Source organism: Cimex lectularius, unplaced genomic scaffold (assembly GCF_000648675.2).
Source record: "Cimex lectularius strain Harlan isolate CLEC.00 unplaced genomic scaffold, Clec_2.1 scaffold38, whole genome shotgun sequence".
NCBI classification, from domain to species: domain Eukaryota; kingdom Metazoa; phylum Arthropoda; class Insecta; order Hemiptera; family Cimicidae; genus Cimex; species Cimex lectularius.
The window spans coordinates 665,935-682,305 of NW_019392638.1; the positions used below are offsets into that span (position 1 = coordinate 665,935).

Genomic DNA, 16,371 nt, shown 5'->3' on the forward strand with positions numbered 1-16,371 from the left:
TTTTTTAAGGTTTATGTATAGAATGAAAGTTTGTCGGTCGTTTTGCGAAGCAAATAATGGGCAACTGATCTGCGTAAAATCGAACTTATATGTTCATTATTGTCGACATCACTTTCTAAATATTTAACTGCTTACCGGCAAGTTTAGCGCCTTTGTATATAGCAACGTTTTAAGCCTTTAATTGTTTTAAACTTTGAACAGCACTCAATCCATACTTTAAAATATCTTCGAGTAATATTGAATGAGCAGGTACGTGGCGCAAATTAATAAAGTTTGTCCTCTGCATAAAAGACCGTTTTCTTGAGTTTCTATTTTGGGTAGCTCCTCGTTTGATTCCATTCTAAAAATTTTTTCTTGTTTGGTATAATCAACGAACATCTTTTAAACGCTAGCTTTTTATCTGCTTCGGATCTCTGCTCGGAAATAGAGTTTCTCGCCATAACTAAAGTTTTGTAATAGGTAAACCAGGGCCGTAGCCGAAATCGGTAAATAGCCTCTATAAATTTTGTTTTATTTCTCGTAGATCCAATCGGCATATATCACTCAGTGAAAAAATCAGGATAAGGGATCATTAAACGGCCTTCGGTCCGTTGAGTAACCGCCTTTTCCCCCTGACTCCAGAAAGATCTTCAGACCGAGATATCGGCATATATTGTGCGCTTTAAATTGAGTTTATAAATGTTTCCGCAAGTCTTTCCTGGGGGCCGAGAACCGCCTGCCAGGATCTCCTGATAGAAAAAGTTGGTGCACATTTCCCTTCCGATTGAAATTCTAGGCGTCCGTCCCCAGGGGCAATTCACACGTCATATTGACGACTTTTTCATTTATCCCAAGACACCCCCACCCTAGAAAAAGTATTTACATATAAATGTACGCCTGGAGCAATGTCAGCCAACTTGTATTATGCTTACATTGATCATCAATAACAAACACTCTCCCTACCGCTGTAGAAAAATATAAACTCATCATACAAACTTTCCAAATTTTCAATCAATCATTCTGATCCGATCTTGATTTTTCATAAAAGGTTTATAATATCAAAATATACTTTACAAAAATTTTATTGTTAACTTTCCAATATATATTTTTTTTCTAAAATCTAAAAAACATTTTGGATGCTAGCATTATGTCTATAAATTCAATAAATCAAAAGTTCAAAAATTTTCTTTTTTCTTTATTTTGGAAGTATATTTAATTAACAATTCCTTATTAATCTAAGAAGCAAATATTCCAAAAATGTACCAGCAACAGAGGAAATTCATCAGGTTGTGATATTAAATGGCTTAATATTTTCAATTACAATTAATTAAGGCTTTTAATTAAGTTATAAAAGTCATTGGCACGAGCGGGATTCGAACCCACGATCTTCGGCTAGATACACCGCTGCTCTACCACTTGAGCTATCGTGACCTCGATCCACTCGGACACCAACTTCCTATCTCAACCCCACCTTTTGAGTTTTCCCTCCTTTTTGCCATTTTTCAGATGTGTAATCGGATGGGATTCTTGGTGACAAATGAAATGGCCACGGAGAGCTTTAATGAAGTATACTTCATTTTAATTCATTAAATCCACTAATTTCGTGGTCCGCTTGACGAATTAATATATTACAATTAATTAAGGTTTTTAATTGAGATAAAAAAGTCAATGACACGAGGTCGAGGTCTCGATAGCTCGAGTGGTAGAGCAGCGGCGTATCTAGCCGAAGATTGTGGGTTCGAATCCCGCTCGTGCCATAGACTTTTTTTATCTCAATTAAAAACCTTAAGTAATTGTATTATATCTAATAAAACAATAGTTCACAATATTAAAAAGTCCAAATTTTTATTCCTAAACTGTTTAATCTCCCTTCTTATTTTGCTCATATTCAAGAGATAAGAGGACGGCGTTAGCAGAGGGTTGAGAGTGCGTCCGGCTCGTATTTGCCACGCTAGCGGTTCCAGGCAGAAAACATGGCTTTGGAATAGGTAGTTCAATGTTGATTTTTTTGAATAGCATGGAAGAATTGTAAAGTGTTTTTACCCCTCACCCGCGACACCTAACGGCTAGTTGGACATTAAATAGTGACGTGCGATACCAGAAAATATTCGATACCAGTACTCGATGCTGGTGTCGAAAGAAATATTCGACACTACTGAAGTATCGACAGAAATTATTCGATACTAACGAGTACTTACTCATATGAGTACTTTTTCGTTTATTCATAAATGATCAACTTACTATTGTGGACTTTGGTTAAAATACGCTCATGCGTTAAAATAAGCAAGAAATTGCAGGGTTTTTTTTTCATTTTTAAATATTTTTTCATACAGTGGGTACTTACGTAAGAAAAGAACAAGGAAAAGCTGCCAACACATTTCAATATAATTGATATTTCAATTTTATCGTTATCGAGTTTTGAGAAAATTGATCAGCGGGTGTTTGTTTTTCAAATGTTTGAAAAAATGAGACATATTCCCACTGTATTCCCCTGAGTTTACGAGATGCCGACGATTCAGTTTTCTTAGTAAAATAACCTCATGCTTTACTTTTGGGAGGAGATATGACTAGGTGTCTACCTACGAGAAGGCGAACACATTTTAGGGACTTGAAGACGAAAATATTTTATAAAAAATTACTGAAATTGTAAGTGCGACGTGCGACACGGGAAAGAATTGTGAGTTACCAGAATTATCAGCAGAGTTAACAACTCTAGATTAACTTTGTTCACTTATGCCGCTAGTAGGCGCTCTTAACAGTAACTATTCAATTCTCAGTTTGATGAAAGGTAAGTTTCGAACGGTAAATAACAATTCAATATTACTTGAACACTCGACGAAAAATTTTTTGTGTATATTTTCCGATGATACAAAAGTATTCGATACAGTACTTGTGTTGAATGACAATATTCGATACCAAAAGTACTCGGTATCAAAAGAAAATACTCGATACTTTACTCCTATCGATTGGTATCGGACGTCACTAACATTAAGTCCTCCTGTATGACAGGAATTACTTTTATATTCACCTAAACAAAAGATCTTAGAACAAGCGATAAGTGCGATGCCACGAACCTATATCTTACAATGCACTGACACCGTACTCATGCATTAGTCACTCTTAGATTAATTCATGGCTTTTACACGATATACAAGGATCGCCTATTACACTCATGCACAAGTCGACATTTTCAGAACACTAGCTTCTATACGGTGATAAAAATATATAATAAAATGAAAAATATTATTGTTGCTTTGTTATTTTTGTCCATGTTCATACAACTGTCTTTCCATAAAGATATTTTGATTAATTGATTGAACAAAAGCAATAAGCGAAGTCATAAAAAACAAAAATGTTCGATGTATCGACAACTTTTTTACTCACTAATAAACTGAATCGCAGTATGTAAAAAACAAATTTTTACAGCCAAGATTTCAACCTATTTTAAGGTCACCATCAATGAAAAACAATCTTAATTATGTCTACAAATTGACATAGTTAAGTTTTTAATATATGGTTTTAATTTTTTATGAACGAACAAAACTCAGTTCCAAAATAACAAGGACTTATTCAGAAATCGTGAGTTGCGGTCTGGTGTGATGTAGGTTTCAGAAAAACATTTTCTTTATCGTGTCAACGTTTCGATCTTTATTGAGATCATCTTCAGGGCCTGGGATTTACAAACATTGTTTACATTTAACAAAATATATTGTTTATATTCAATCAAAGTATTTCTACTCATTCAAAGTGTTTGTCTTCTGTGTAATTGTGTCATTCTTGAGTGTCGTGATGAGAGTGTCAGTGAGATTTTGCTGTTTTATGTTTATACACATTGGAGTTTGAGGGGTGGAGAAGGAAGTCGGTATAGAAAAGACATTTTTGTATAAGGCGTCGGCTTCTTTGAGGTGAAAAGAGCCGACGAAGGGAAACAATGTGTTGGTAATAATTCGGCCAGATTATCCTTTCAGGATTATATAGAAAGGGGATAAATAGGAAAAGGAAAGCTAAATTGTAGGACAGTTAGACTATGAAACATATTTGATGTGTGGAATGTTATGTAATGATATATGTATGTTATCTGTATAGAATGTGGTTAATGATATTGGCGTAGCTGCGACTGAGTTTACGTGTATCTGTTCTGTAATTGATGCTGTGTTTATCTCTGTTGATATAAACCATTTCTAAGAAATTACGTTTATGTTTGTTTTGTTCTGTATGTAATATTTTTGGATTTTTGAAGTCGAAATTGTGTTGGTGTTCAAAATGGTGGGTAGCGAGTGCTGTAGGATTTTGCTTGGGTTTTTTGCAATCATAGATATGTTGCTTTACTCTCTTGTCCAGATATTGGGATGTAAGACCGATGTAAGTTGCCGGACAGTTTAAAGAATTGATTTTGTATATTACGTCAGATTTATTTGTTATTAGTGTGGGATCTTTAATTTTGGAACTGTCCAGCAACTTCATCGGTCTTACATCCCAATATCTGGACAAGAGAGTGCAAAACACCAGACCGCATCGCAAGTATCGATTAACGGTCACTAATCACCACACATAACAATGACTGTAAAATTCGGAAAATCTTTCCAGTAACAATTTATTTATTTTTATTAAGGCTCTGATCCAGAATATTCGTGAAAAAATACATAAAGGTTTAGAAACTCCTTTGTGCAAGGTAGACGACGGCGACAACTAAAGTAATGTCTTGTCTATAGCTTAGTATTTGCGATATTCCTTCCCATCCGAATTTGCTAAAGTCGGAAACCAGCAAAGCTAATTGATAATAGAATTAATGAGTTATTACTTAATCCTCTTATTCTTAAAGCATATGATTTATGAGCTTCACAAATATGTATTGTATAGCATAGTACTTCTTTTTTATATTGTCTTGCGACAGGAAGGACAAACTGACTTTGATGAAAAGTCGTGTTCTACGATTTGACCACAAGTAACAACAACTGGTGCGTTAATTGGATTCTTAAGCATCAACAGGTTTCCAACCGAAAAGCTTGCTTACGCAGTGAACGAGCAATTGAACTGAAATAGAGTTAAGTTAATGTGAAAATCGATTTGGTTTAGATCAAATATCACAGCGATTTATGTTATTTTGGTTAGTGTTATGTAGCAAGCTTGTGCGTTTATCCTTCACTTTTTACATTTTTTCAGTTATAAGATAATTTAAAGGTTTTCCACCAGAAAGAATTTTATATTATAATAATACTACATTTACGTAATAAATATGGAATTTATATTGGAATATTATATATATATATGGAAGATTTTATAGGACAATTATAAATGTAAAGTTAAAAATCGTAGCGATCGATGAAGTAAACAACATTTCATTCATAAACGTTTTTAATCTGAAAAGGCATCAGCAGACATGGCTGTTTACAAATAATTAACATTTCTGATAAGTTAAAAAAAGGCTGGAAGAAAAAAATATAATTGATGTTGACAGTGTAAACAGTAATTCTTTTGAAAGGCTTAGGTTAGAGCAAGGGTGAAAATATAAATCCGTGCATCCCACCGACGCTCCTCCCTTCGATGAAGCACAGTGAAAGATCATTGGGCTGAAAGCCCTGAATAAGCATCATTAATTGACCCTCAATTGCTCAAACTTGCCAAAACTTTTCAACCTCCCTCCCATCCCAACAGCGCGCTGCCGTCCTAATTGCACCGCCGTTTGATTTTTAAATTAAATATTGTGATCAGGAAGGATGGTGATTAAGGACGCCGTTCAAAGGTATTTTAACGACTGCGGATTTACTGCTAATTAACGCCCATTAAGTATTGTTTAATTTTGTCCAAATCGTCTTCAGTTAAAATTTTAACTGCGTGAAACAATTGGAAAATGGATGAGTACACTCGAGAGTATTGCAAAGTAACTTAAGAGATAATGGAGTGTTTGTCGTAACCGTCTTCCGCTTTTTTATTCCTGTATCTGCTGGTCGAGATATACAAATAATAAGAAATACTATTATTAGCGTTAAGCACTTTTACTGATACTTAGGAGGACAATGATGCTTCAGCCACGGGGGAGGATAGAAAGGGTGTAGGAAGCAAGTTTTCTGACATGAGGGTTTCTGTGACTGGATAATTATTAGTAAAAGTCCTTCTAGCTCCTCCAAGGACATATTGGATATTAAGCGTATTCTTCTCAGACTGGATACGCTGATATTTACGATAGTTCCGAGGACTTTGGTTTGTAGAAATAGGGTACGTTGGAGGTTGGAACGATTTGTTAAACCCCCAAGTTTCATGTAGTAAGTCCATGTAGGTCTCAAAATAGTAATATAACTGAGTCGTTTGTTTTATAAATTAAATTTGGATTGTTTATCCAGTACCGTTTTAAGAAGTCGCAAGCATCTGTAAAGTTCTTGTCTTTTAGTGTGTATGGGTTACATGTAAGTCGTTTGTCAACGTATATCCCAAGGTAGTGGACTACATTAGCTGGTCGGAGAGGGATACCATTGTAATAGATGGGAGAAGTGGTTATTCTCCAAAGGGTAAAAATGGTATGTTCACAGTTTTGTATTTATTTAGAAATCGTGAGATGCGGTCTGGTGTGATGTAGGTTTCAGAAAAACATTTTCTTAATCGTGCCAACGTTTCGATCTTTACTGAGATCATCTTCAGAGCCTGGGATTTACAAACATTGTTTACATATAACACAACATGATTGTAAATCCCAGGCCCTGAAGATGATCTCAATAAAGATCGAAACGTTGGCACGATAAAGAAAATGTTTTTCTGAAACCTACATCACACCAGACCACATTTCACGATTTCTAAATAAATATCGATTAACGGTCACTAATCACCACACAGTTTTGTATGTTTATTATTACCTTCCACTGCCTAGACCACTGCTCAAGGGATATGACATGGTTTGCAGGTTTCTAGCTGAGATAACAGGATATTTATGAGTGCAAAGGATGGGGTAACATCTAAATAGGAAGTGAATCCTTTCAGACTCCTTTCAGGAAATATAGGAATATCTGCGGTGCATGCTGTGTAGAGGATGGATCCTAAGATACTTTCCTTTGATTGAAGGCTTGCTTCAAATCCAGGAATGTACCAGACCAGCAAATACATTTGGTCAAGAGCGATAGCGATGATGTTTACAACACGAACTCACTGCAAAACAATGGAGTAAGAACGTCTATTCACACACAAACATTAATTTTTCAGCTCCTTGCCAAACTTTACAGCAATTTTAATTTATCTATGCATATCGAAACCTTTTTCTATAAAAATTTGATTGATAGGAGAGTACACCAGTGAGACAATATTGACCATTTCAAACTAATAATTCAGGTTTTTACATGTAAAAGCATATTAATTGTATTTTCATAATTAGCAAATAAAGAAGCGAAACCTAGTTTGAAAACGTATACGTTTTTATAGAACAATTTTTTAATAAAATGACACGATGAAACCTCTCTTTAGGTTTGATCGCGCTTCTTCATGCGGATTCAAAGCAGTAGCCTTTTTTCTTGATAGAAAACGTTCTATCGAACTCTTCGAACTGTTGCAGAAGACTTTCCGAATACATAATTCAAGAAATGGATATACTACACAACAATTGATCTGTTTTTTTAATTTGTTTTGCTAAGTTGTTATTGTAATTACCAAATATTGTCCAAAAAAATGATCTCCTTATAGTAAATACGTATTATCCGTATGTATTGATTTTATTTAACCAAAGTAATGATTTAAATTTATTTTTTATGTAAATTGCTGTTGAGACGAAAAACTAGTCAACGAGAGGGACTCGAACTCACGACCTCCGGCTTTATAATACTCTATAACATTACAATTAATTAAGGTTTTTAGTTGAGATGAAAAGAAGTTAATGCACGAGCGGGATTCGAACCCACGATCTTCGGCTAAATACGCCGCTGCTCTACCACTTGAGCTATCGTGACCTCGATCCACTCGGACATCAACTTCCCATCNATCTCAACTAAAAACCTTAATTAATTGTAATGTATTAATTGGTCAAGCGGACCACGAAATTAGTGAATACTCTATAACCCTGTGATCTAACCCCTTGACAGCGGATATCGTGAGTTTGAGTCCGCTCGTGGCACTAATTTTTCATCTCAACCACACTTTACATAAAAATAGGTAAATTGCTTATAAAATTAAATTAAATATTAAAGTCAATTTAAACTATTATCTTCTGTGAACAAAATAGTCATATTCATCTAGATTGTAAATTTTTGGAAGAAATTGCAACCATTTGGTACTAAATACTAACTATCTAACATATGAGAAATATGTTCATTTTTTACAGTATAAAAACTATGCCAAACGTGCCACAAAAGTTAATAATTAAGGTAAATTAATTATCCTTTTTCATTTCTTAGACGAAGCCTCGCCACCATAGTAATAAAAGACTGGCGTAACAATGTTAAAAAATACTACCCAGTTCATTTAGGTTATTAGGATTCAGCTAAACAGAGTGTCTCGGCTTTAATAAACATTTATGTCCAAACTCCGAGGAATTTTCCACTTTTTATTCTGGTCACCTAAAATGGAGGGGAGTTCTCTCTCAGCTCGGGATTTATTAAAGAATTAAAAACCTCGTTCGCGGCACAATTACAATTACAAGCTCCCCATTTGTAATTCCGCGATGGGGGAGGTTGTGCGTCCCAGGGGCGGAATTAAAGGTGGAAGCCGCCCTCTTCCCCCTTTTTCCTCGGGGGGTTCCTATTTATAATCGGTCCGACCCCTTTGCCCGCAGCACCCTGACCCGAGAGAAGGGTGCCGAGGATAAAAATATGTGGCGTTACTTGAGGTGTTGGGGAGCGGCGACAACCGTGAAATGAGAGACACCCCGCACCGTCCACCGTCACCCACTTCCAATTCCCCCGCGAGGACACCCTGTTCTTCACTATTCATTAACCCTGAAAAAACCCTTGCAGGTCATGGACCATGTTTATTCCATTCTCTACTAACTTGTCTGAAAACGGCTTCCACCCCTATCTTTGTAAAAGAGTGGTACAAAGTTAAACCTAACAAGAACAATTTGCTATAATAACGCGGTTTTAAACATTCAATGGAACAACATTATTCATTTTAAAATTGGTGGTGGTAGTTGTTGGTCTGCGAGTAGCCGCGTTGATCTGATGGACACTGATCATATTACTTGGTCCGTTTACTCTCGCCGCTTGTCTTCTACCTTTCCACTAAAAATGGCATGTAGAAAAACTCGATTTATTCAAATGAGAACCAGCGTAAATAGACGGACACCATAAAAGACCTGTGCCAATCTGCTCAGCATAAGCCAGTTTGTTTGTATAAACTAACATCGTTGCAAATAATAAAAAACTACAATTCTGAATTTTTAACTACGTACGACGTAGAGTATCTTTCGATCTTCTTATGGTAATGAATCAGATACTTTCAAAATAAAATTAATATATTTAACCACCCAACACCCAGAGCATCCAACTCACTGTCCAAGCCTTCTTTTCATCTTTTCATCCCAAGAACCCCCCTCGTCATCTAAATTGACGATAGCCTCAAAAATTCCTCCTCCCACCAGAAGGAATGCATTCTATAAAATATTTTTTCGAAGCCCTAGGGGATTTATTCTACGAAATCTCGACAAAGGAACTGAGTATTCTCTTTGTAATTGTTCCCAACACTGATGGTTTTTTAAAATATAATTAAAAAATAATAACTAGTTGAAAACTGATCACTATTTTACAGGGTGCCTACCGACTAGTGTTACCCCTGGTTTTCTCAAAAACTACTCAACCTCGAAAATATGTGAACTGAATTTTTATTAGCGTAATCTCAGAACAGAAAGAATAGTGCATTAATTGTAGTGGTTTTTTTTCAATTTCTTCAACAAGTTAAAACATGAAATCTTTTTTTTAATGTAATCTACATTTTCGTATATGGATTTAGGAAGGCCCCAACTATTGGAAAAATAACACGTTAAAACAAATATACTTTACAATAGTGTTACAGCCCTTGGCGATGTTGGGACTGAGTCGGTTTTCAAAGAAATGTATTATCTCAATGTTCCGACATTTTTAAGATTGTTTTGCCCCGATGATACCATGAATAGGTCGAAAGCTTGGTAATAATAATAATTGAATTTGTTTCTTCATCCAGACCACACCAACATCCAGATTATTCAAGATGAAAACAGGTATCGCTAAAAATCGGTACTTGGACAGCTTTTCCAAATGATTATAATATTTTGATAGTCGATGTTATATCAATAATTTTAAAAAAAACTGTTACAATTTAAAAAAATTCTAGGTTGAACCGTTTTTTAGAAATCCTAGAGGGGGCGCTAGTAAGTTACAACTGTAACTTCCTAACGTTTTAAAAAAACGGTTTTCTCTAGGTTTTCCCCGTTTTTCATAAAACTGAGTTGAGTTGAATGATTCCGAAAAAGAAAACGTATGTTACTATTTGAAAAACAAAAACGTTATGTACTAACGTTTTTAAGAAATGGAAAAAGCTGTAATTAGTGTAATATATGAAAGTGAAGCTTATGCTAAAAGTATTGCTTAAATTTTTTTCAATGTTGACTAGGTTTTAAGAAAACAAGGGGGAACCCGAGTCAGTTAAGTTCCTAGTTATAAAATTATTTAATTATGCATATTAAAAATCGACCTATAATGAGACCAATTAGAACAATGTATGTTATGATTATTTGAAGGTCGTGAGATGCGGCTGGTGTGACGTAAGTTTTAGAAAAACATTTTCTTTATCGTGCCAACGTTTCGATCTTTATTGAGATCATCTTCAGGACTCAAAGTGTTTGTTTTCCGTGTAGATGTGTCATTCTTGTCTGAGTGCCCCCCACTCTCAACACGACAGACGATAAAGAAAATGTTTTTCTAAAACATACGTCACACCAGACCGCATCTCACGAACTCCAAATAATCATCAAGCAACGGTTACTAAACACCACACACTTGTAAATATTGAATATATTATTTATTAGGATCATGCACAATAACTGATGTTATTTTTTAATTGGGTTTTATTTAGAATTATTTTTATTAGAATAATTAATCTTTCACAATCGTTTTGGTATATAATATCTACTGAAATCTAAGTAGTTACGGTTAGTTTATTAAGCATGGTAGACAATTACTAACAATGATTTAGTTATTTCGTTTCTGCTGAGCGTCTGCCTTGTTCTAGGCCGTTAGGTACAAATACGCCAGGAAAACCCTTCAATTAATCTTTAAAAGCATAAGGGATGCAACAGTTTATGAAGTGGAATAGAACTCAGGGGAGTCGTTAGGATCCTCATCCGTGAAATGACAACCACTCACCAGTAGGCGAGATTTTTACCTCCTAGCTGCGATTTTGGAAGCATCCGTCAAGACATTAAAACACTTATTTCACCGCCACTCAATGCCGTGATTCTAACTCGTCCAATATATGGTAAATTATTCACACGGGTAAATAAACAATGCAAAAATATTCAACAATCGAGACCGCTGCACGAGAAATGCATGGGACAATTCGTATTATTCGAATCCGACGATACTTCTGCCCGTGGAAAATGGTGGTAATAAATCCTATGGGAAGATGTGAATATGAATCTCTAATGGGACCGGTGGAGATGTTTATTACGCCATTAGGAAGTAATTATTGTCTCTCCGAAATCGCCGTGTTTTGCATGACGTGGCTGATGCCTGTTATTAGGGCCTGCGTGACCCATCTCACTTGAGCACGGTTTCTTTCTATTAGTTTGTTTTCAAGTGTCTTGTCCCGCAACGTTTCCTTGGAGACCTCGAAAATAAGTAAAACAATGTAAATGTCTTGCCATCTACCATTATTATACATCTAATTGTTAGATTACTATAATCTCCAGTTTTTCATTTAAGTTGAATTCGCGAAAAACAATAATTCTTAATAGTAAATAAAAATTATTTTTTATTAGTAACGTCGACGATTTGTAATTATATAAATTGATAACCTAATATGTTATAAAATTGGGCTGAAAGAGCATGACATATTCAACCAGAAGATAGCTTCATATTAAATACTGATTAAAAATTTTCTCGACAAAATTTTTTTATATAATTTCTTCTTTGTAAAATTAAATTGAAAAATATTAAAAGAAAATTTACCTGTAACGCTGAGGACTGTCTGGATTAGAAGAACTCTGAAGGGCATCTTCATTTTAAATCATTTCGTTATTTATTTCTGTTTCTATCTCCTTGAGCTAACACGAATTCTCCTAACTGGCTTCCCTTTTGTCATTCTGGAACAGAAGAAAATCATAATCATAAGGTTTCATTCGATTACAAAATTTTAGAAGGAACGATAAAAGATGTTTTCAATTCAAAAGTAATACTTGAGAATAATTAATGACGTAAGCTAAATTTATTTATAATAAAACTATTATTAATATATAATTTCGTCACTAAAACAATTTTAATCGTATTTGACCAAAGCGCGCACGTTGAACAACCAACTTTCGATAGCAAGGAAGATTCTTGAATAATAGCTGCAAAATGTGGGTATAGAGATTTGTCATATATGATTTAGGCTGATTTTGAAAATGGCAGCACATAAAAGATAATGTTGTGATTATTGAGTTTAGCGTGAGATATTGAAAATGTAGTCAAAGTCGACAATTGAAATATTTCCATGTTTCACTACGGTCATAGGGAATATTTTCAAGAAATAGAATTTGTAACGATGAACTAGATTATCGACCTGCTGGATACAAGAAGTCTTTTCAGAGGATCTTCGGAAGAGGTCAAAACAGAGAAAACTTCCTTACGGTTTTCGCCGAGCTTTCGACAGTTTTATACTGTCATCTTCAGGGCCTGTTTTATTATCATATAAACAAACAATTAAAACATGAAAAAACAATAATTACAACAATAATTGGATATCTTACTTTAAAACCTTAATAGGAAATTAAACAACATGGTGTTTTGGGCACAGAAGTACATTATGTTTTTTTCGGCTCAGCATCTAAATATTGATTTAAATGGAATACATTAACAATTAAAAATTATAGCTAAAATTACAGTAAAAATAAAGTTAAAAAACGTGGTCGAGAAAGGTTACCTCATATAAGTCTAAAAAACCAATAAAATCCACCTTTTTTTAGTTTTTCAGGTACAAATGATCACAGTACGTTTCCCAAATATATATATACATATACAATTAACTTATTTTAAAATTTAAATAACAATAAAGTAGGATCACAGATCAAATCAATAAAAACCGATAAAAACAATCTCTACGACGAGGGGAAACAAAGGATACGGGAAACAATCGTTTTTTCTCCTAGTTAACATAAAATCCGCCACTAGGGCGATGTTCTACTTTCCCTCCTTTGCTTAGAAATCCTGTATTCATTTAGGAGGCCTGCAAAAACCGAAATGGATCCCAACCTATCAGTTTATAGATTACAAGTATTTGGGGTGACACTGATATATACTTTCTCGGTCAATAATCTCCTTTCCAAGTTCGACTCCCCGGACAAAATTTTCTGGGAGTCGAACTTGAAAAAGTGATTATTGTTTAACGCATGGGTAGCAAGTCCAGATATCTTTTTTTTATTGTCGCAATCCAACCTGTGTTGGTTCAACCGCGCAGACAATTTTTGCTTTGTTTGACCATAGTTGACATTGCATTCACCACACGACACCTGATAGACCACATTGCAAAGTGATCCGATTGGTAAAACTGTCGAAAGCTCGGCGAAAACCGTAAGGAAGTTTTCTCTGTTTTGACCTCTTCCGAAGATCCTCTGAAAAGAAATAGAATTTTTCATAGGTGCGAGGGAATTCAGGAAAAAAATATTTTTTCGTATTACTGGTTCAAGAATTGAAGAATCTCGTGTAGAAAATGTGAAGATGTTGCAGTCCAAACAATCGAGTCTCAAGACGACTTGGATCTTCTTAAGTCAATTCAAGCTGTGGATTGTAACACGGATTCTGTTGGATTTAATCGCCATGATTCACACTTCAAAAAAATCCAATTAAAGAAGAAAGTCATCCAGATCTCTCCATCCTACTTGGAATGTAGGCGACGTATACATTGCGAGGATGAAGAGAAAAATCCACAATTCCGCTGAAATATCGATATCTGAAATATCATAAATTCATTTTACGTCATCCGATTTCGCTTTCTGTGGAAACCCCGTCCGAACGTGGATTGGTGAAGATTTTATCTACACACCTACCGGGTTTTCTATCACTCCATCAAAGAAAAAAGCCGAGGAAGAGCCATCCAAAGATTTTCAGTATTTTTTTATTCAGGTGTTTACAATCTAATTATCTTATGTATCAAAAGTTTTAATTAAAAGTCCAACTATGTATTTATCCTAAGAGTCTTCTACTTAAACCTTCTTCTGAGTTGAGTTTTACTAAATAGATTTATTTAATCCAACTATTGTTAATATCAAACAGACACTTACAAATTGTATAATGATCTTAGAGGTGACATTAATTTTAGGGTTAGACAAATAAGTTTGACACTGAATTGTACCATAATGTAAAGTTTCTGGACTTGAAAATAATTTCGATGAGATTGAAAATAAAAAAGGCCAGCTTTCAGTGGAAGTCCTAGAAAATAATTTTATTTTACTTAATGTAGGTCTCCCAGTGACAACCCTCGGCATTTTACTAACATGAATGTTAATGTCCAAGTGTTGTGAACCCCGTTTGGTCTAACCATAATTACTTGTCTTTAATAAGCAATTTATATGTTGAACGTTTTGTTTCCCACTCTGATCACATTCGTCTCTACTATCTAACGTACAATTAACCATCATAGCAAAGGCTTTAATAACATCTTATTCAAATACATACTCCCCTGGAAACTGTGCTGCGATCACAATTTAAAGATATACCATTGTGTTCTCGTAGTATCAAAAGTAGTATAAAATACAAAATAACTCGAGTTACCATCTGAACTCTAATCTAATATCTGCTATTTTCGAAACCGATACTAGATTACTGAATACTACATTAAAAAGTTGAATCTATCTTAGATAGGAATCCCAAAACCTCTCCCTTTTATATGACTAAGAATGTATTGCTGCTAGAAAATTTTCTAAAGCAAGGCTAAAACTTTCGTCAGAAAAAAGCAAACTATAACCTCAAACAAATACATGGCAATGCAAAGGAAAATATAAGAACTTAACCAAATTAACAAAAAAACTTTACACTTGAACTAATAAATTTAGTATATATCTGTAAACATAGTAAATCAATTTGGCAAACAATAAACAGTTTCAGACCTACAAATATACAATTAATTTGTACAATTAATTAACATATCAACAGATCAATGAACATCGTTTTTAGAAGTTGCTATAGGACGAGTGTTAGGGGTACAATTTGATATTTACATCCCACTCCGGCAACTTCTATTACTCTCGATAAACTGATTTCCTCTCTCTGTAAGATCAAAGCTAATAAAACTCCGGGCCGGGCAAGAAAACTAATGAATACTTTAAGAAGACCTTGAAAACTGGACTTTATATTTGGTAAATTTGGTCTAAACCCACTTGTATCAATGATATAAAAAAATGAGAAATAAATATTCGGGATAATTATCGTTCCATTGCACTATTGAATTCTGTTTTGAAAATTTTTACACAATGAATTTTTGAGAGATTAATTTTGTAGATGATGAATGGGAGTCTATTCTGAAACTCAAAATAGCTTTAGAAATCTCATGTTATTAAATCTTATAGTCCAACATAATTTAAACACAAAATCAGAGATTTCTTCGTTATTTTAGAAGAGTAGAGAAAAGTTTTCGAAAGCGTTATTCATAATATTTTATTATACGAAATGTACCAAATTGGAATTAAGAATATAAAAGGTCAAAAGCTGTACCAGTATTACGGAAAAAATATTCCTGACTAAGGGCGTCCTGCAAGGTGAGGTTCTGGATATTTGTTCAATTTGTTTATCCGTGTTCTTGTGAATATCATATGTGTAAAAATAGTGGAAGATCGTTATCAGGCAGAAAGGTCGAAGTGTCAGTTTGAAAAGTTGCTGATTCTACTAACGACAGTCAATACACCCTTTTAATTTTCAATCTGTTTTCTTATTTCATTTTGCTTTGATTGTTACAAAGTCACATTTTGTGTTATACTTTTATTTATAAATATGTTGAAGAAAAAGGTTGTTGAATTTTAGTTTAAATTTTTTTTTTGTTTAATCCTCACAAAATAATTGCTGGCACCGGCGAGATAAGTAATGTTGTTGAATTCTCGATGGTTTAGTCGCGAGGGCGCTGACTGACATGGAGCAAAGTACTCCAATAGAAGAAAAGATAAGTGGAATATCGTATTCGGGCTTACTGCCGGTTTCTAATATGAAAATGGGGAACTAAGAATTCAAAAATATAAGAAAAATATAGTGGCAAACG

The 16,371-nt window shown here is 34.4% G+C and overlaps 1 protein-coding gene across 3 annotated transcripts in view; it reads right to left on the minus strand.

The window, feature by feature from the left end:
* Positions 1-16,371, minus strand: part of LOC106670960 (carbonic anhydrase-related protein 10-like) — a 307,401-nt gene that overhangs the window by 266,599 nt on the left and 24,431 nt on the right. For all 3 annotated transcript variants that reach the window (XM_024227731.1, XM_014401668.2, XM_014401669.2), the window contains exon 2: positions 12,096-12,229. In XM_024227731.1, coding sequence (XP_024083499.1) covers positions 12,096-12,147 — 52 coding nt within the window. In that variant the 5' untranslated portion in view covers positions 12,148-12,229. The remainder of the gene's footprint in view (positions 1-12,095; positions 12,230-16,371) is intronic.